The following is a 22,200-nucleotide window of genomic DNA, read 5'->3' as shown; positions in this document are numbered from 1 at the left end:
ACTATATTATATGCTTCAAACCTCTTTGGAGAGTAAGATAGGGTACAAATAATAAGTATCATATATGATTTCTAGGAATGTAGTCTTCACAGTAAGGCAGTGCCACTGAAACTCTTTATTATTTTTACAATTATTTCAGTCCTCTTGTCAGTAGTGAAAAGAAATGGCAGTACTGGCTTGGTGTTTATTTCTGGTTTTAAATTGTGGGAGTGGTAGAGAGGGATCCATAATAATTCTGAGTATCATTGGGCTGTGAATAAAAAGAGTAACTAGAATAATTAGAGCAGTTCTTTTCTTCCAAAGGCAGGTAAGCACATGTGAGATCATGCCTTGCTACTTGAATCAAAATTCTGAATTTGAGTTTGGCTCTTTATTTCAGGAGAAACCAGATCCAACTGAGTATGTAATAATCCTGGTTGATTCTACTCAGAAAGCAAAGGAGTAGAGGCACAGGTTGAAAACTGTGCCCCAATCCTATGTTGAGAGAATCTTTTTATTTTTATTAATATAACATTAGAAAAAAAATTGTGGCAGGAATTTAAATGTTAAGTAAAATTACTTTTTAAAAGTTGTTGTCTGGTACTCTGAGGAAGACCAAATGTCAAGGAGAATTACTTTGTGAGGATCTTTCTGATACACTCTTGGTGGCAACTAGTACAAATGCCACTACCATATTTTTAATAGTTTTCAAGTTACAGGGAAGATGTTATACTTTGGTAATCTGAAAAATCTCTTTGTTTCCCCCCCCCCTTTTAATAGAGATGTGAACTGTGTCCTCATAAGGATGGAGCTTTAAAAAGAACAGATAATGGCGGTAAGTGCAGAGAATTCTGAGAAAAATTTTCTTGAACACTGGAGTGCAGATGTATTTTAAAATATCTGGTAATTCATATTATATCAAACTGTTTGCTGCTCAAATATTTTTAACAGTACTGGATGTAATTTTTAATTTTTAAAAATTGAAACAGCTTTTCTACTTTCTGGACAAACTTAAGTTTTGTTTTGTTTTGGTGCAGAATGATCCAGATACTTCTAATTAAAATCTTGATTTTTTTTTTTTTTAATGGATACAGTTTCTTATATTACTGTTGGGAAAATAAGCCACTCTTTTTTTTTCTTCGTTAGAGATAAAAATCTGTTTTATATTCTTTTCCTCCTGTTTTGCGTATTGCTAGACAAATGATGTTTCTAATGCATGTTAATTTTAACACCCTGTGGATCCTTGTTGCTTGAATATAAACAAATTCTGACTTTTCTTAAATTTTGGTGTGCTTTCATAAGACCCCTTTTGTATTTCTAATTTTTATTTCCATTTTTATTTTATTATTATTTTTTAAATAAATAAATTTATTTATTTATTTATTTATTTATGACTGTGTTGGGTCTTTGTTTCTGTGCGAGGGCTTTCTCTAGTGGCAAGCGGGGGCCACTCTTCATCGCGGTGCGCGGGCCTCTCACTGTCGCGGCCTCTCTTGTTGCGGAGCACAGGCTCCAGACGTGCAGGCTCAGTAGTTGTGGCTCACGGGCCCAGTTGCTCCGCGGCATGTGGGATCTTCCCAGACCAGGGCTCGAACCCGTGTCCCCTGCATTGGCAGGCAGATTCTCAACCACTGCGCCACCAGGGAAGCCCCATTTCCATTTTTAGTTACCTTTCTTAGAGAAATCCATGTTTCTTTATAGCTCAGTACCATTCTTAAATGTGTAGACTTCAATTTATTAAACTGTGGCATTTTATGAAAATTAAGTAACTGATGGAGAAACTCAAAATAGTAGAGATAAAACTAGTACTATTAGTATATACTTCCATTTTGGGAAGCCAGCTCTAAAGTATTTTTGGCATAGAATAGTTTCATGGCATGAGTAAATAAACGGGGAAAATACAGTGTTTTTGACTAGCACTATATACATATATATAAATATTTAAATCTGATGTTTAGACTATAAGTCACATTATCCAAAATTTTAAATATTAAAAATCCTGGGCTTCCCTGGTGGCGCAGTGGTTGAGAGTCCGCCTGCCGATGCAGGGGACACGGGTTCGTGCCCCGGTCCGGGAGGATCCCACATGCCGCGGAGCGGCTGGGCCCGTGGGCCATGGCCGCTGAGCCTGCGCGTCCGGAGCCTGTGCTCCGCAACGGGAGAGGCCACAGCAGTGAGAGGCCCGCATACCGCAAAAAAAAAAAAAAAAAAAAAAAAAAAAAATCCTCGCTCCTACCCCTTACACCATTATCTGCACAGTTTCTCAGTACAGTTTCTGCCACCAACATAGTTGCTGTTACTACTTTTTTGGATACACAAATAAATATGAGGAAACAAAAATTTTCTGCAATTTTATACAAATGGATGAATATTATATATACTCTCTTGCATCTTAAGTTTTCCTGAACAGTTTATCTATTATTAGTATAGAGCTTTCTTTATTATCATATGTTATATAATCAGCTGCCTGTTTCTAATCTTTTGCTTTTATGACTAATGCTTGTATATATATATGTCATTTTGCTTCTGTGCAAAGACAACTGTAGGTTTTTATTAATTCCCAACAGTTGAACTGTTGGGTCAGAGAGATTTTACAATTAATTTTGGTAGATATTCCCAAATTATTCTCTTTAGTGGTGGTACCAATTTGTGTTCCCAGCAGCACACATCTTTTGTAATCCAGTAGATGAAAGTTGGTGTCTCAAACCATGCATTTTGCATTTCTCTTATTATGAGTGAATCTGAGCATCTTTTCATGTTTTTAAGAGCAATTCAACTGGTATTGTCCCATATGTGATCTGTTCTTTTTCTGTTTGGTTGTTGATTTTTTCCTTTTTGATTTGTTGGAGCTTTCATAGGAGTACTTCATATATTAGGCTTTTGTGATGAGTTGGACTAGTTTTGGCTCTGTTGTTGATCTTGCTCATGTGGCTTTTTCTCATGCAGAAAATTTTGATTTTTATTTAGTTGAATTTCTTAATCTTGTCTTTCTTGGTTTCTGTGTTTTGAACCATTAGTTAAGGCTTTCCCTACTTCAAAGTTATAAAGGAATTCTTTCATGTTTTTCCTTAAGCTTTTTTTTTTTCTTGGCCACAACGCATGGCATATAGGATTGTTCGCCGACCAGCGAGTGAACCTGTGCCCCCTGCAGTGGAAATGCAGAGTCGTAACCACTGGATCACCAGGGAACTCCCTCTTCTTTTATATATATATATATATATATATATATATTTTAGTAAATTTATTTATTTTATTTATTTTTGGCTACGTTGGGTCTTTGTTGTGTGTGGGCTTTCTCTAGTTGTGGCGAGCAGGGGCTACTCTTCATTGCGGTGCTTGTGCTTCTCGTGGTGGCTTCTCTTGTTGTGGAGCAGGGACTCTAGGAGCGCGGGCTTCAGTAGTTGTGGCACAGAGGCTCAGTAGTTGTGGCTCGCAGGCTCTAGAGTGCAGCCTCAGTAGTTGTGGCGCACGGGCTTAGTTGCTCTGCGGCATGTGGGATCTTCTTGGACCAGGGCTCGAATCTGTGTCCCCCTGCATTGGCAGGCGGATTCTTAACCACTGCACCACCAGGGAAGCCCCTCCCTCCTTTAGTATTTTTATAGTTTCTTTCTTTCTTTTCTTTTTTTTTAACAGTTAATCTTTGATACATTTGGAATGTATGCAGCAAATACAATGTGAGGTATGGTTCCAACTTAATTTTTTCCTAGATGCTAAAATGCTACCATTTGTCCCATCACCATTTATTGAACAGTTCATTTTTTTCATATTGATTTGCAATGCCATCTTTGTTATAGTCTAAATTTGATGTGTATTTAAAAAATTCTGACTAAATTGTGTTCCAAAATTATTTTGGAGCCTGGAATGCATTTTATTTTAGAAATGCCAATTGTATTTCCAGACTGGTTAGCGAAACCTCACAATGTACCTGATGTATATAGTATCAGTGATGCTGTTCTTTAATATCTAATACCCATTTTTCATACCAGAAAATATGTTCCAAATTTTAGTTTTGTTTTTCTGGTGATCAGGATTAGGAATTTTTCAATTTAACTGTTACTTTTCTTCAGTGTTAATCACTCCATAGTTCTCAGTTGTTGAAGGTAAGTGTTTTAACATAGATCGGTGTGTGAAAAGTGGGTTATTATAGGCAAAGGGAGAAGTAAATGACAAAAGACACAGGTATATCAGGGATTTGCATTGTAGAGTTTGAATAGTAGGCCTTCTGAGAGGTGGAGCTGATGGTATAGGCAAGATTTTCTTTCTTTTCCCTTTCCCCTGCTCATCCTTTTCCTTCCATCCTCCCCTCCCCTTGCCTTGGCTTGCCTTCCCTCCCTCCTTCCCCACCTTCCCCCTCCCTCTTTCTTCCGGCCCCTGCTCCACCCTTTCATACTAAGGACTTGATCCTGTTGATTATGGGGAGCCACTGAAACTGAGGAATAACGTATGAGTTTTCTGTTTTAGAAAGATCACTCTGACAGCGTTGTGGTAAATGGATTGGAAGGACATGAGACCAGACCAACTATAAAAAAGAAAGGCAGAGCTGGATCATAAGTGCATTTAACATGCTTAAAACCAGCTATATGGCCTAGCGGGTGGGGGGAGATAGAAAAAAAATAAATTATGGAGGTAATTCAGTCTGCCATTTTACTCACTGAGCTCTAGGCAAACCTCTATGGAAATCCCTTGTGAATTATTGTAAAGCTTTCCCAACCATCGCTGACAAAGACATGAAGTATACTATTATTGAGGGGGCCAGGCAAGAGGTGGTGTCGGCTTACTTATATTCTTGAAGAGGAAGTTTTAAAGTGAGTTGAGGATCGTTGATAGATACTATCTGACAGCGCAGTTAGAAGAACTTGAATAAAGCAGTGTTGTGTATTCAAAATGACGTACAGTGTCATGCACTTTCTCTATTGGGATTTTAAGGGGTTTTTCAAGGATAGTTTTGATTATACATACTGTTTTGGGTTTTGTACTCTGATGTTAGAATCTACGCTCCACAGAGGTAAGACTCTGCTTTATTGTATTAAGTCCAAGGGAGAGATACTGAGGAACTGTTTGAGTCAGAAGTAGGAAGAGGGATAAAAATGAGGGAATGGACATCAGAGATACTAAAGTGGTAAATTTTTACAGGTATATTAAAAAAAAATAGTTTTATTATTGAAAAAATGCTTTTATTATTGAAAAATTTCAAAAATACTTTTATTATTGAAAAATTTCAAAATATTATTGAAAAATACAAATAGAGAGAATCCCCACCTTGGTACCTAGCTTTAACAGTGACCAAGTCATGGCCAGCTGTTTCTTCTATACCCTTCCCTACCCCAGTCTTCTGATTATTTTGAATTCTGTGAGCATTTCTAGTTTACGTGTATATTTTAAAAATGTACAATATATTATCACACCTAAAATAATTGACAGGGATTTCTTAAACCCATCAAATATCTAGTCATTGTTCAGAATTTCCTGACTGTCTCCTGTTTTCTTTTATAGTTGTTGAATCAGGATCCCGTAAGGTCCATAAGCTGGATCCAAATAAGGTGCATACATTGCAGTAGCTTGGTATGTCTCTTAGGTCTCTCTGTAATCTCCTTTGTCTTCTTTCCCCCATTTGTCAGTTTACTTATGGAAAAAATCTAGGTCATTTGTCCTGTAGAGTTTGTACACAGCAGACTTTGTTGATTAATCTTAGATGGGGTGTGTGTGTGTGTGTGTGTGTGTGTGTGTGTGTGTGTGTGTTAACATGTCACTTTGTTCCATGTATTTTCTGTACATTAGTAGTTAGATATATTCAGAGACTTGATCATAATCAGTTTATTGTGGGGACAGTCAAGAATACTTCATAGATAGTGTTGTATATTTCCTTCAGGAGGCATATGATATTTGTTTTGTGTGTGTGTGTGTGTGTGTGTTAACAACTGTTTATCAGTGTCTAGATGCATTTTCAGATTCAGCAACGTTGCAGTCTGTATTAGTACTTCATTCCTCTTTATGGCTGATTGATACCCCATTGTATATATACAGGCCACATTTTATCTGTCCTTTCATTCGTTGAAAGACACTTGGGTTGTATCCATCTCTTTGCTGTTGTGAATAGTGCTGCTGTGAACACTGGTATAGATGTTAGAACATTGGTATTTTGGGGGGTATATACTAGTGGCATTGATGGGTCATATGATGCTTCTGTATTTAACTTTTCAAGGAACCACCAAACTGGTTTTCATAGTGGCTACACCATTTTTACATTCCCACAAGCAGTGTATGAGGGATCCATTTCCTTCTCATTATCACCAACACTTAATATTTTCTGAATTTTTAGATTATAGCTATCTTAGTGGATATGAAGTGGTACCTCATTGTGTTTTTTTTTTTTTTTTTGTGGTACGCAGGCCTCTCACTGCTGTGGCCTCTCCCGTTGCGGAGCACAGGCTCCGGACGCACAGGCTCAGCGGCCATGGCTCACGGGCCCAGCTGCTCCGCGGCATGTGGGATCTTCCCGGACCGGGGCACGAACCCGTATCCCCTGCATTGGCAGGGGGACTCTCAACCACTGCGCCACCAGGGAAGCCCTCATTGTGGTTTTGATTTGCATTTCTCTAATCATGAATGATGAGTGCTTGTTGGCCATTTGTAAATCTTCTTTGGAAAAATACCTGTTCGTATTCTTTTTTTTTGGCTGTGTCGGGCGTTCCCCGACCAGGGATCGAACCCATGCCCTCCTGCAGTGGAAGTGTGGAGTCTTAACCACTGGACTGCCAGGGAAGTCCCCCTGTTCATATTCTTCGTCCATTTTGTAATTGGGTTGTTTGTCTTTTTTTTTGTTGAGCTATAAGAGTTCCTTTACATCTTCTGGATTCTAGACACCTATCAGAGATGCATGATTTACAAATCTTTTCTCCCACTCTGTGGGTTGTTTTTTCATTTTCTTTATATTGTCCGTTGATTCACTATAGTTTTTAATTTGATGAAGTCCAATTTATCTAATTTTTCTTTTGTTGCTTATGCTTTTAGTGTCCTAAGAATCCATTACTACCCGAAGTTATAAAGATTTTACACCCATTTCCTTCCTTAGAGTTTTATGTTTTTAGCTCTTTTTAGGTTGTTGATCCATTAAAAAAATTTTTTTTTCTTTATTTTAACAGACAAGGAAGTTGACACACTTCATGGTTGAAGTCCTAATCCCCAGCTGCTCAGAATGTGACTACATTCAGAGATAGGATCTTTTTTTCTTTTTTCTTTTGGCTGTGCTGTGCAGCATGCAGGATCCTAGTTCCCCAACCAGAGATCGAACCTGTGTCCCCTGCAGTGGAAGCACAGAGTCCTAACCACTGGACTGCTAGGGAATTCCCCTGTTGATCTGCTTTGAGTTTTTGTTTTGTTTTGTTCTTTTGGCTGCTTTGGGTCTTTGTTGCTGCGTGCGGGCTTTCTCTAGTTGTGGTGAGCAGGGGCTACTCTTCGTTGCAGTGCACGGGCTTTTCTCATTGCAGCGGCTTCTCTTGTTGTGGAGCATGGGCTCTAGAGTGCAGGCTCAGCAGTTGTGGCGCATGGGCTTAGTTGTTCCATGACATGTAGGATCTTCCTGGACCAGGGATCGAACCTGTGTCCCCTGCATTGGCAGGCGGATTCTTAACCACTGTGCCACCAGTGAAGACCATTTTGAGTTAATTTTTGTATATGATGTGAGTTAGGGGTCCAACTTCATTTTTTTTTCTTGTGGGTATCCAGATGTCCCAGCACCATTTGTTGAAGAGACTGTTCTTTCCCCCATTGAATGGTCTTGGTATCCTTGTTAAAAATCAGTTGGCTATATATGCATGGGTTTATTCCTGGACTCTATTATATCCTATTGCTCTTTTTATGTATTCTTATGCCAGTGCACACTGTTGTGATGACTGTAGCTTTGGTAATAAGTTTTGAAATTGGGAAGTTTGTTCCAATTTTACTCTTTTTTTTTCAATATTGCTTTGGCTCCTTGTGTTCTATGGAAATTCCATATGAATTCAAGGATTGTGAAAAAGGCCATTGGAATTTTGATAAGGGGTTGCATTGCATCTGTAGATTGCTTTGGATAGTATTGCTGTCTTAACAATATTAAGTCTTCCATAATATGAACACAGGATGTCTTTCCATTTATTTATGTCTTTAAGTTCTTTCAGCAATGTTTTGTAGTTTTCAGTGTAAAAATCTTGAATGAGATCATCCTGGCCTGTTGTAGACACTCAATCCAATGACAGATGTCCTTGTGAAAGTATGTGGAGACACAGAGATGGGGAGATGGCCATGTGAAGACTAAGGTTAAAAAAACAAAAGAGTAAGGTGGACATTGGAGTAATGTAGCTATAAACCAAGAAATGTCAAGGATTGTGAGAGCCACGAGGAGGTAGGAGAGAAGCATGTTGATTTTGGACTTAGAGCTTCCAGAACTGTGAGAGAATGTATTTCTGTTTTCTTAAGCTACCAAATTTGTTGACATTTTTTATGGCTGTTCTAGGACACTGATACACTTGTTTTGAGAATATTTGCATTTATATTCATAAGGGGTATTGGGCTGTTATTTTGTTTTCTTATGTTTGTCTGACCTTGGGGGCATTTGCTATCATACTGGCCTCATAGAATGAGCTAGGAAGTGTTCCCTCTTCAAGATTTTTGGAAGAGTTTGAGAAGGATTTTTGTTAATATTTCTTTAAATGTTTGGTAGAATTCACTTATGAAGGCATCTGGTCCAGGGCTTTTCTTTGTGGGGAGGTTTTTGCTTGTTGGTTGATTCAATCTCTTGTTATAGGTCTGTTCAGATTTTCTCTTCCTTTTTTTTTGCGGTACGCGGGCCTCTCACTGCTGTGGCCTCTCCCGTTGCGGAGCATAGGCTCCGGACGCGCAGGCTCAGCGGCCATGGCTCACGGGCCCAGCCGCTCTGCGGCATGTGGGATCTTTCAGGACTGGGGCTCGAACCCGTGTCCCTTGCATCGGCAGGCGGACTCTCAACCACGGCGCCACCAGGGAAGCCCTGATTTTCTCTTTCTTGAGTCAGCTTTGTTAGTTTGTGTTTCTAGGAATTTGTCCATTTCCTATAGGTTATCTAATTTGTTGGTCTATATTTGCTCATGGTGTTCTCTTATAATTCTCTGTCTTTTTGTTAAGGTCAGTAATAATGTTCGCACTCTTATTTCTGAATTTAGTAATTTGAGTCCTTTTTTTTCTTAGTCAATCTAAAAGTTTGTCAATTTTGTTGATCTTTTCAAAGAACTTTTGGTTTTGTTGATTGTCCCTGTTATTTTTCTATTCTCATTTTATCTCTGATTTTTACACCTTTCTTCCTTCTGCTGGCTTTGGGTTTAGTTTGCTCTTTTTCTAGCTCCTTAGCATAGGTGTATAATTAGTTTATGAATTTGAGATCATCTTTTTTTTTTTTTAAATTAATTAATTAATTTTTGCTGTGTTGGGTCTTCGTTTCTATGCGAGGGCTTTCTCTAGTTGTGGTAAGCGGGGGCCACTCTTCATCACGGTGCGTGGGCCTCTCACTATCGTGGCCTCTCTTTTTGTGGAGCACAAGCTCCAGGCGCGCAGGCTCAGTAGTTGTGGCTCATGGGCCTAGTTGCTCCGCGACATGTGGGATCCTCCCAGACCAGGGCTCGAACCTGTGTCCCCTGCATTAGCAGGCAGATTCTCAACCACTGCACCACCAGGGAAGCCCCATTTTTGCTTTGTTTTAAACAGCTTTATTAGGAGATGGTTTATGTCATGTGTTTCACTCATTTGAAGTGTGCAACAGTTTTTTTTTTTAAAGTATTTACAGTTATGTGCAACACACCACAGTCAATTTTAGAACATTTTCATCACTTCAAAAAGAAACCCTGTTTGTTTGTTTGTTTTTGTATAGGACAGGGAACTGTATAAATATCTTGTAATAAACTATAATGGAAAAGAATTTGAAAAACAATATATATGTATATAAAACTGAATCATTTTGCTGTACACCAGACACTAAGACAAAATTGTAAATCAGCGGTACTTCAATTAAAAAAACAAAAGAAACCCTGTATTTTTAAACTATCACTCCCTTATCTGTCCACCCTACCCCATTTCACCCCCTCAAGCATCTTCTTTCCAACATAGATATTTACAGGTATGAATTTAACTCTGAGTGCTGCTTCCTATGTATCACATGAGGTTTTGTATATTGTGTTTTTCATTTGTCTTAGGGTATTTTCTAGTTTCCATTGTGGTTTCTTCTTTGACTCATTGGTTATTTAAGAGAATATTGTTTAATTTCCATGTATTTGTGAATTTTCCAGTTTTCCTTCTGTTGTGGATTTGTATTTTCATTCCACTGTGGATTGATAAGATCTGATTTCAGATCTTTTCAAATTTATTGACACTAGTTTTGTGACCTGAATTAATTGTGATCTTGGAGAATGTTCATGGGTATTTGAGAAGAATGTGTATTTTGCTGTTTTTATTTCAGTGTTCTATATATATATATATTGGGCCTAGATGTATTGTAGTGTTATTCAATTCTTCGATTTATTTACTGATTTTCTGATAAGTTCTATCCATTATTGAAACTTGGGTACTGAAATTTCCAGCTATTACTAAAGAATGGTCTGTTTCTCCCTTCAGTTTTGTTTCATGTATTTTGGAGCTCTGATGTTTGGTGCATATATGTTTATCATTGTTTTATCTTGGCGTTTTTAAAAAAATTTTTGACTGCTTTGGGTACTCATTGCTGTGCACGGGCTTTCTTTAGTTGCGGTGAGCGGGGGCTACTCTTCGTTGTGGTGCATGGGCTTCTCATTGTGGTGGCTTCTCGTTGTGGAGCACAGGCACAATAGTTATGGCTCGCAGGCTCTAGAGTGCAGGCTCAGTAGTTGTGGCGCACGGGCTTAGTTGCTCCACGGCATGTGGGATCTTCCCCGACCAGGGCTCGAACCCATGTCCCCTGCATTGGCAGGAGGATTTTTAACCACTGCACCACTAGGGAAGCCCCTTGGTGTTTTTTAAAAAATAAATTTATTTATTTATTTTTGGCTGTGTTGGGTCTTCATTGCTGCACGTGGGCTTTCTCTAGTTGTGGCAAGTGGGGGCTACTCTTCTTTGCGGTGTGCGGGCTTCTCATTGCGGTGGCTTCTCTTGTTGCGGAGCACGGGCTCTAGGTGTGCAGGCTTCAGTAGTTGCAGCACATGGGCTCAGTAGCTGTGGCCCACAGGCTTAGTTGCTCCGTGGCATGTGGGATCTTCCTGGACCAGGGATCGAACCTGTGTCCCCTGCATTGGCAGGTGGATTCTTAACCCTTGTGCCACCAGGGAAGTCCCTCTTCTTGGTGTTTTGACCTGTTTTTCAATATATAATGTTCTTCTCTGTTCCTTGTAACAGGTTTTAATTCTTATTTCATTTTCCATATATATATTTCTAGTAGCTATCCTGGGGATTGCAATTAACTTCTTAAACTTATAACACCCTGAGAAACACCCAGGTTAGGGGATACAAAGGCAAATGCCTTGAGTCAGTCCTTTGGGTTCTTTCTGTCCCCCTCCCACAGTTAGGTCAAAACTTAAAATCACAGTTCTTTGAGAACAAGCTCTGCTCAACCTCTTTTGGAACCAGGGACCAGAGTTTGGCACTAGGAACGTGGGGTGCTGTCTTCAAGACCATTGTCAAGCCAATGAGGGGTAGAGCCAGGGCAAGTAAAAATGACGCAAAACTCTTACTGTTTTTAAGTTGCCTCTTTCTTTTTTTTTTTTTTTGTTTGGTTTTGGCCACGCAGTGTGGCATGTGGGATCTTAGTTCCCCGACCAGGGATTGAAGCCGTGCCCTCTGCAGTGGAAGTGCAGAGTCTGGACCACTAGGGAAGTCCCAGGTTGCCTCTTTCTTTATTTTTTACTTGGGTGCAGAAACTTTTGACTATCTTCCAGAGTTCTGACAAAGTTGATTGTGACATTTTATTCTCCATTTTCTGGTGTTTCTGTGACAGCACAGGCTCTTGGAGATGCCATAGGTCCAAATGCTTCATTTTTAACTCTTATTTACCAGTTTTCAAGAGACAGGTATATTATTTGGTTGCCAGTAACAGAAATAGATTCTGGATAACTGAAGCAAAAATAATATATGAAAAGATATAACTCACAGACTTCAGGAAAAATTGAGTGCTCGAGTGTTTGCATTTTGGAGTGACTGGAACCAGAAATGAATAGAATCTCCTGAAGCGTGGTATTCTAACAAGAAGAGGAAATGGATACTGAATAAGCTTTTTTTTAAAAAAAATTATTTATTAAATTTATTTATTTTTGGCTGCGTTGGGTCTTCGTTGCTGCGCCCGGCTTTCTCTAGTTGCAGTGAGCGGGGGCTCCTCTTACTTGCGGTGTGCGGGCCTCTCATTGCGGTGGCCTCTCTTTTTACGGAGCACGGGCTCTAGGCACACGGGCTTCAGTAGTTGTGGTTCATGGGCTCTAGAGCGCAGGCTCAGTAGTTGTGGTGCACAGGCTTAGTTGCTCTGCGGCATGTGGGATCTTCCTGGACCAGGGCTCGAACCCATGTCCCCTGCATTGGCAGGCGGATTCTTAACCACTGTGCCACCACAGAAGCCCGTGAATAAGCTTAAATCATGGCTATCTACAGTAGTATCATATGACTTAATGGATGTGGGTTGAGATGAGGGAAGGGAGCTGCTCAGATTTCTCTGTGGACAGCTGAATGTTGATGGTCTTAACTGAGGTAGAGAGTGTTGGGCAGAGGGTTGTTTTGGGAGTAAAGATCAATGTTGAGATATACTTTTCATGTGTTGAGTTTAAGGTGATGGTGAGATTGCTGAAAAATGTATATGTCAGTAGGAAATTGGATATAATTACCAGCTTTTAGCTCTTACTGTTCCTGCTTCCTTACCATGTAGTTTCCTTCCTGGGGAGGTTACTGCATTCTTGATATCTGTCCGGAGCTATTTTCTGCATACATAAACATTTTTTACACAAATGTAGGATATAGTGTTTTATGAATTCCTTCTTCATTTAATAATATACCTTGGAGATCATTGCACATAAGTAATAAAAAACTCTCATATACATCTGCAAGATACTTAATTGTAAAAATGAACCGTAATTTATTTAACCATTCTCTTGATGAACATTTAGTTATTGTTATTATTTTTAAACAGTACTGCAGTGAATAACCATGTACAATGTAATCATGGATAAGTGGGTGATTAGCTATAGGCAAAAATTCCTAGAAGTGGGATTGCTGGGTCAGAGGGTATGTGCATCTGAAATTTCAGTGGATTTTGCCTAATTCCCCGCTATTGATATGTACTAATTCACAGTATATTCACAATACATGCAAAGAGCCTGTTTTCATCATATTTTCCTCAGCACAGTTGCATGACCACCCGAGTCAGTTTCAGTTCTGGATTGTTGATCAGACTCACAAGTCACAATCGGCTTTTCCAGCACCAAATATACTATAAAGGAAAAGCATACTCTGTTGCGATACAGAGGCCTCCAAACTCTGATGCAGGTTTTGATGTTTCCAGCATTTTGATTGTAAGGTTGACAAGAAGCTAATGCGAGTGCAGGTCCCATTAGCAGAGGGAAGCCTCCAGGTTTGGGGACCCTCAGTTTAAATATGCCTACTTGCCATATAGCCTCTGTATCTGTAAGTGGTTAGCTCTTTTATTTTAATGTAGTATAGACTATAAATTATAAGTTATACAATATACATTCCTGACAGCCAAGTACAGCAGGCTAAAGAGCATTCTTGGATACATTATTAGTACATGGCAGACACTATAGGACTCTCGTCTATCTTCAGGGTTGATTTTGCAAGAACTGTGAAGATATTTTCTTCAGGGGCCTGAAAGAGAGATTCAAAATACAGCTTTTAACTCTTTCCATCTGTCAGTATTAAGAATCTTTTTATATTTGCCATTCTGGTAGGTAAGAATTATGTAAAGCTAGCCTTAATCTGTATTTCTCTTATTATGAGAGAAGTTGAGCAACTTTTCATATGCTTAAAAGCTATTTGTATTTTCTTTATGTGAAGTATTCATTCATATTGTTAGCTCATTTTCCTCTTGGTACATTCCTCATGGCACATTTTTTTTTAATATTTATTTATTTTGGCTGTGCCAGGTCTTAGGTGCAATATGTGGGATCTTTTAGTTGCAGCATGTGGACTTCTTAGTTGTGGCACACGGACTCTTAGTTGCGGCATGTGGGCTTCTTAGTTGCGGCATGTGGGCTTCTTAGTTGTGGCATGCGGACTCTTAGTTATGGCATGCATGTGGGATCTAGGTCCCCCACCAGGAATCAAACCTAGGCCCCCTGCCTTGGGACCGCAGAGTCTTACCCACTGGACCACCAGGGAAGTCCTGGCAGATTTGTTGATTGTTGTGTAAGAACTCTTAATGTATTATGGAAATTAGTCCTTTGTCTGGGGTATTGCAGAATTTTTTCCTCCTAGATGGTGGTTTGTGTTTTGATTTTGCTTTTGGCCATACAGAAATTTAAGTTTATAATCATGCTTATTATTATTATTAACAAATATTTTCCTAATTTTGTAGCACACTAGAAGGACTGTTTTCTACACCAAGATTATTTTAAACTTTTTGTACATTTTTTTCTAGTAGGTGGTTAAAAAAAAAATTTAGATTGTTGATCCATCCAGAATTTATTGTAATGTAAGCTGTGAGGTATGGAGCTATTTATTTTTCACCTAGATGACTATCCATTTGTTCCAAATACCTATTTTGAATAATCTGTTTTCCCTTGTTGATTCCAAACGACACTTTTTTAAATACAAAGTTCACATGTGATTTGACTTTATTTCTGGACTTTCATTGTATTCAGTGATGTGTCTTTTTATGGGCCAGCACCACACTGTTTTAATTGTTTTAGTTTTATATCTTGCAGATATAGCCCTTCCTTATTACTGTCTTCCTCCTCCTCCCTTCTTTTTTCTTCTCTCCCACATTTTCTTGTCTTTAAAATTTTTTTTAATTTAAAAAAACTACTAATGGTGTTTTTGGCTCTACTCGTTTAATTTTCCTTTAGGAAACTTTTTAATCAGTTTGTTTAATTTGTTTTAATTAATTTTTTGTTTTGGAATAATTAAAAAAATTAAAAAAACAGAATTAATTAATTAATTAATATTTTGCCTGCGTTGGGTCTTTCGTTGCTGTATGCGGGCTTTCTCTAGTTGTGGCGTGTGGGCTTCTCTCTAGTTGTGGTGCATGGGCTTCTCTCTAGTTGTGGCACTTGGGCTACAGAGCGTGTGGGCTCTGTAGTTGTGGCACGCGGGCTCCATAGTTGCGGTGCATGGGCTTAGTGGCCCTGCGGCAGGTGAGATCTTAGGTCCCCAACCAGGGATTGAACCTGCATCCCCTGCATTGGAAGGCGGATTCTTAACCGTTGGACTACCAGGGAAGTTCCAGTTCCTGTATACCCTTTACCCAGTTTCTCCCATTATTAACTTTTTACATTACTGTGGTATATCTGTGAAAACTAAGAAACTGACAATGATATATTACTATTAACTGAATGCTACACTTTAAAACAGTTTTCATCAATTTTTGTCATTAATGTCCTTTTGCATTTAGTTGCCATGTCTCCTGATCTCCTCTGGTCTATAGCAATTTCTCAGTCTTTTCTTGTTTTTCATGACCTTGACAGTCTTGAGGAATACGGGCCAGGTACCTGTTGAATGTCCCCAATCTCCATTTGTCTGATGTTTTTCTCATGATTAGATTGGATTTATGGGTTTGGGGAAAGAATACCACAAAAGTTAAGTCCTTGTCTCATCATATCTTATCCAGGGTACAGATATCCATATGAAATCACTCATATGAAAAAAATACTCAACATTACCACAGTGAGATGACAGGACACCCATTAGAATGGCTACTATTTAAAAAAAAAAAAAAGCAAACCCAGTGTTAGTGAGGCTGTGGAGAAATTGGAACCCTTGTACACTCTTGGTGGAATTGTAAAATGTTGTAACCGCTATGGAAAACAGTATGGAGTTCCTTCAAAAAATTTAAAAAGGACTACCATAAAAAAAAATGATCCAGCAATTCCACTTCCAAGTATATATCTGAAAGCAGAGTCTCTTAAGAGGTTTGTGTGCTAATGTTCATAGCAGCACTATTTGCAGTAGCCAAGAAGTATAAGCAACTCAAATGTCTATCAGTGGATTAATGGATAAGCAAAATGTGGTATATACATAAAATGGGATATTATTCAGTCTTAAAAAGGAGGGGAATTCTGCAGTGTGCCACAACATGGTTGAACCTTAAGATCATTATTGTTAAGTGAAATAAGCCAGTCACAAAGGACAAATACTGTATGATTCCACAATATAAGGTGCTTAGTTAAATTCATAGAGACAGAAAGTGTAATGGTGGTTACTAGGGTTTGGAGGGAGGGGTAGAAAGGGAATGGGTGTTTATTGGATATTGATTTGCAAGATAAAAAAGTTCTGGAGATCTGTCTCACAACAACGTGAATATACTTAACATTACTGAACTGTACACTTAAAGCATGGTTAATACACTGAATTTGGTTATGTGCTTTAAAAAATTACAGTAAAAGTAAATCTTTATCATCTTATTTATTTATTTTTTGCCTTAATACTTTGGCCAGGACTTACAACACAACATTGAATAGAAGTGGTGATAGCAAGCATTCTTTTTCTCCATTTCAAAGACATTGTGTTGAGCATTTCACCATTAATTATGCTGATATGTGTATATTTTATTAAAAATTTTTTTTGTTGTTGTTTTTTGGCCACACCACGGAGCTTGCAGGATCTTAGTTCCCTGGCCAGGGATTGGGCCATGGCAGTGAATGCGCTGAGTCCGAACTACTGGACCACTAGGGAATTCCCTGTTTTGGTTTTTTCTTGGCTTTTGTTTAGTTTTTGGGTAACTATTTCTACCCTGATACGAGTTTTTTTTTTTTTTTTAATCAAGAATAGATACACACTACTATATATAAAACAGATAAACAAGGACCTATTGTATAACACAGGGAACTATATTCAATATCTTGTAATAACAGATGATGGAAAAGAATCTGAAAAAAGAATATTATATATATATATATAAAATACGTCTGAATCACTTTGCTGTACACCTGAAACTAACACTAACATTGTAAATCAATTGTACTTCAATTAAAAAAAAAGAGGAGATATTTTTGTGTCTACTGAGATGATATAATTGTTCTACCTTATTCTGTTAGGAATTGATTCAGTTTTGAATGTTAAATATACCTTGTTTTCCTAGAGTAAGCTCAAATTGTTATTCTGGGATTCAGTTGGCTATTTATAATTTTGGCACCCGTGTTTACGAGGGACATTAGTATGTAATTTTTTTTTCTTATTATGGCCTTGTCAGATTTTGATTTCAACGTTATGAGGATGTCATAACAGGTTAGGAAGTATTCTCTCTTTTTTTATTTTCTGGAAGCATTTGTATAAGGTTGGCACATTTTATCCCTGGTGTTTGATAGGATTCTCTGGCAAACCTGTCTGTGTCTTGAGTTTTCCAAAATTATAATTATGTATTTATTTTCTTTAGTGATTAAAGAACTGTTTAAAATTTCTTTCTTTCTTTTTTTTTTTGCGGTACGCGGGCCTCTCACTGCCGTGGCCTCTCTCGTTGCGGAGCAGAGGCTCCGGATGCGCAGGCTCAGCGGCCATGGCTCACGGGCCCAGCCGCTCCGCGGCATGTGGGATCCTCTCGGACCGGGGCACGAACCCATGTCGCCTGCATCGGCAGGCGGACTCTCAACCACTGCACCACCAGGGAAGCCCCTAAAATTTCTATTTTTTATTGTGGTTAGTTTTGATAAGTTATACTTTTGGGGAATCCATCAGTTTCACATCTAAATTTTAAAATTACTGACGAAAGTTCTTCATTACCTTCTTACTATCTGCAGAGTTAAAATGTCCTTGGTTATTAGTGCCATCTCTTTTTTCCTAAGTTAGTCTAGTGATGGGTTTACCCATATGTCTTTATTTACAAGAAGCTGTTAATACTTGCAAATATTTTTATTTTCTTCTACTTTTTTGGGGTTTATTTAGCTATTTTTAAAAATTTTAAGATGCAAATTTATTTAGCTCATTAAGTTCCAGTCTTTCTAATACTGCTTTAAAAACCTTATTTCTAGGGAGAAATTTAGTTTAACCTACAACTTAGATATTTTTATCGTAAGTTAAAACTTTTATAATTTCCTTTCTAATTACTACTTTGACCTATTGATAATTAAGATGTTTATTTCTTAATTTCCAAATACATGAGTATTTTTATCTTTATTATCGATTTCTAGTTTAATTTCACCATTGTCAGAAAACATACTCTTTGATTTTAATCCTATGGAATGTTATCAGACTTGGTTTATGGATAGGATATGGTCAGTTTTTAAAGAAGTTCTCTGTGTGCTTTTAAAAAGTTCTGTGGTTTTGGAATGTAGTATTTTATATAAATCTGCATTTACATAAAATTTGATATTTGGCTTGTTGGATTTGATATTTGGGTTGTTAACAGTTTCCGTATCCTTTCTGATTTGTTGAATGTGTTCTATCATTTACCAAGAAAGGTATGCTAATATTTCTCATTGTAATTGTGTAGTCTCAGTTTCTGCCTTATATGTTTTGATGATGTTATTAAATGCATGCATATTTACTATTACTCTCTCTTACTTAAGAATTGATTTTTTTTTCATTGTGGAATACTCTTTTTCTCTGGTGCTATTTTTTACCTCAAAGTATGTATATTTCAACTTATATTAACATAACTACCTCAGCTTTCTATCAGTTTTTGTTTTCAAATGGTATATCTTCTTTTTAGTTTTAATTTTTCTTTATTTGAATGTGTTAGATTTGTCTCTTGTTAACAGCAAATAGTCGCCTTTTTCCCTAATCAAACAGTTTTTGTATTTTAAGTAAATTTTAGTTTGTTTACGTTTAATGTATGCACGTGGGTTTTTGTGTGTTTGTGTGCATGTGTGTGTATTTGTATTTGAATTTACACTTTCCATTTTACTAAATGTTTTCTATTTGTTTTTCTTGTTTTATGTTCGTTTTCATTCTTGTCTTTTTTTGAATTACATGTTTAAAAAATAGACTTTATTTTTTAGAGGAGTTGAATGTTCCCAACAGTATTGAACAGAAGGTACAGAGATTTCCCATATGTCCTTTGTCCCCACAGATGCATAGCCTCTCTCATTATCAACATCCCCCACCAGATTGGGACATTTGTTACTATTGATGAACCTATAATGACACATAATTATCATCCAAAGTTTGTTATTTACAGTAGGGGTCTCTCTTGGTGGTGTACATTCTCTGGGTCTGGACAAATTTATAATGACATATGTCATTATAATATAATATAATATTATATTATTATAATATCACACAGAGTATTTTCATGGCCCTGAATAACCCTTTGTGCTCTGCCTATTCATCCCTCACTACCTCCTAAACCCTGAAAACCACTGATCTTTTTATGGTTTTCATAGTTTTGTGTTTTCTAGAATGTAATATACTTGTAATCATATAGTTATGTAGCCTTTACAGATTGACTTCTTTCACTTAGTAATATGCTTTTAAGTTTCCTCCATGTCTCTTCATGGCTTGACAGCTCACTTATTGTTAATGCGGATTTATTGTTTGTCTGGAGGTACCTCATTTTATCCATTCACCTGTGGAAGGACCTCTTGGTTGCCTGTTAAGTTTTGGAAATTATGAATAAAGCTGCTGTAAACATCCATGTGCAAGATTTTGTGTGTACATGAGTTTTCAACTATTTTTGTAAATACTAAGGAGCATAAGCTTGATTGTATGGGAAAGGTATGTTTCATTTTTTTAATAAATAGCCGAAGTGTTTTCCAAAGTATTGTACTCTTTTGCATTCTCAGTATCAGGGAATGAGAGTTCCTGTTACCCTTCACCCTTGCCAATAGTTCGTGTTGTCAGTGTTCTGAATTTTGGCCATGTTAATAGGTGTGCAGACGTTCCTATTGGATTACTTCTTATTCTGTTCTACCCCTTCTGTTAGCTTGATAAAATTTAATATTTATATTTGCTTTTACGCTCTTTCTGAACCCTATGAATTTGAAATTCATTTATTAAACTCCTGACATAAATCTTATTGTTGTTATGTACTTTAATTCTCCATTTCTTCAAAAATTGTAATATTTTTGTCAGATTTTTTATGCAAGGGCTATAATAGTCCTTTGAAATGAAAAGGTTTGTGTAATAGGTGTTACTTTCTACTTGAATGGTTTGGCAGAATTTACCAGCTAAACCTTTTAGTGTTAGAGTGAAACTTTTCTCGGGAAGATTTTTTGATAAAAAAATTATTTTTGAAGAGTAAGTATATATAGTATTTTTTTATTAGCCTGTTAATGTTTGTTGGATCAGTAGTGTGTCAGTAGTCATAACCCTATTTTTATTCTTAATATTGGTAATTTGTGGTCTCAGCTTTTTGTTTTGCTTTATTTTGTTTTTGTTGTTTTCTTGGTTTGGGTTTTGGAGTTTGTTTGGTTTTTCTTTAACCTGTGTACCTAGAATTTGTCAGTTTTGTTAACCTTTTTAAAGAAATAGTGTTTGGCTTTAATTTTTAAAGTCATCTGCCTGTTTTCTGTTTTACTGATTAATCTTTATGATTTCCTTCTTTCTACTTACTTTGTATGTATTTAGCTCTAATTTTTAAATTTCTTCATGGGGCACTTTAGGTCTTTGATTTCAGATCTTCTTTTCTAGTAAAAGTATTTAAAGCTGCAAGTTTCCCTCCTAACACTTTTGCTGCATTTCACAAGATTTGATATGTTGTGTATTTGTTGCCATTCATTTCAAAATGTTTTCCAAATTTGCCTTGTGATTTTTCTCTTTGATCCATAAATTATTTAGAAGTCTATTATTTATTTGCCATATATTAGTGGTTTTGCTAGATAGCTAATTATTGTTGGTTGCTAATTTAATTTCATTGTGGTTAGTGATTACACTCTAGATGATTTTAGTCCTTTAAAATTCACTAAGACTTATTTTAGGGCCCAGCATATGGTCTGCGTTGGTGAATGTACCATATGTATTTGAAAAGGCATCTGTATTCTACTGTTTTTTAAAAAAATATTTGTTTATTTATTTATTTATTTTTGGCTGTGTTGGGTCTTCATTGCTGCCCTAGGGCTTTCTCTAGTTGAGGCGAGCGGGGGCTACTGTTTGTTGTGGTGCTCGGGCTTCTCATTGCAGTGGATTCTCTTGTGGAGCACGGGCTCTAGGTGCGCAGGCTTCAGTAGTTGTGGCATGCAGGCTCAGTAGTTGTGGCTTGTGGTCTCTAGAGCGCAGGCTCAGTAGTCGTGGCACATCGCTTAGTTGCTCCACGGCATGTGGGAGCTTCCTGGACCAGGGCTCGAACCCCTGTCTTCTGCATTGGCAGGCGGATTCTTAACCACTGCGCCACCAGGGAAGTCCCTCTACTGTTGAATATAGTGTTCTAATTAGTTAGATCAAGATGCTTGTTATAGGTAAGCTCTTTTATGTATTTATTGATTTTTTTCATTCTTTTTTTTTTTTTTAATAAATTTATTTATTTTTGGCTGTGTTGGGTCTTCGTTGCTGCGCGCAGGCTTTCTCTAGTTGCAGTGAGTGGAGGCTACTCTTGGTTGCAGTGCGCAGGCTTCTCATTGCAGTGGCTTCTCTTGTTGCGGAGCATAGGCTCTAGGTGTGCGGGCTTCAATAGTTGTGGCTCGTGGGCTCTAGAGCACAGGCTCAGTAGTTGTGGCACATGGGCTTAGTTGCTCTGCAACATGTGGGATCTTCCCGGACCAAGGCTCAAACCTGTGTCCCCTGTGTTGGCAGGCAGGTTCTTGACTACTGGACCACCAGGGAAGCCCGATTTTTTTCTTTTTTTGGTCTAGTACACCTGTCATTTGCTGAAAATGGTGTGTTAAAAATCTGTTATGATTGGAACGTTGTCAGTTTCTTCCTTTAATCCTGTCAAGTGTTGCTTCATGTATTTTAAGGCTTTATTGTTAGGTTCATACACTTTTCTAATTGTTATGTCTTTCTATTAAATTATTCCTTTATTGTTATGAAATGTCCCTTTCTATAGAGTGTTTTATAGTGTATATTTGATTTCAAAATAGTCACTCCAGGCTTTATATTCTTACTGTTAGCAGGGTATTTAATTTCCCATCCATTTGCTTTATTTTCTTTAAACTTATCAGAGTA

At 37.6% G+C, this 22,200-nt stretch overlaps 1 protein-coding gene across 15 annotated transcripts in view; it reads left to right on the top strand.

Moving 5' to 3' along the window:
- MLLT10 (MLLT10 histone lysine methyltransferase DOT1L cofactor) overlaps nucleotides 1-22,200 on the top strand; it is a 250,590-nt gene that overhangs the window by 49,475 nt on the left and 178,915 nt on the right. For 14 of the 15 annotated variants that reach the window (XR_004477508.2, XR_004477507.2, XM_033407836.2 and 11 more), the window contains one exon: nucleotides 760-814. The exons of the other annotated variant lie outside the window; for it this stretch is intronic. Coding sequence is in view for 10 of the 14 variants with exons in the window: in XM_033407836.2 (XP_033263727.1) it covers nucleotides 760-814 (55 nt within the window). In the remaining 4 variants the exon portion in view is untranslated. The remainder of the gene's footprint in view (nucleotides 1-759; nucleotides 815-22,200) is intronic. 15 annotated transcript variants of the gene reach the window in all.

This window comes from Orcinus orca, chromosome 2, assembly GCF_937001465.1.
Source record: "Orcinus orca chromosome 2, mOrcOrc1.1, whole genome shotgun sequence".
Lineage (NCBI taxonomy): Eukaryota > Metazoa > Chordata > Mammalia > Artiodactyla > Delphinidae > Orcinus > Orcinus orca.
Note: the sequence above shows the minus strand (reverse complement) of the source record. Positions and strands in the feature narration are given on the sequence as shown.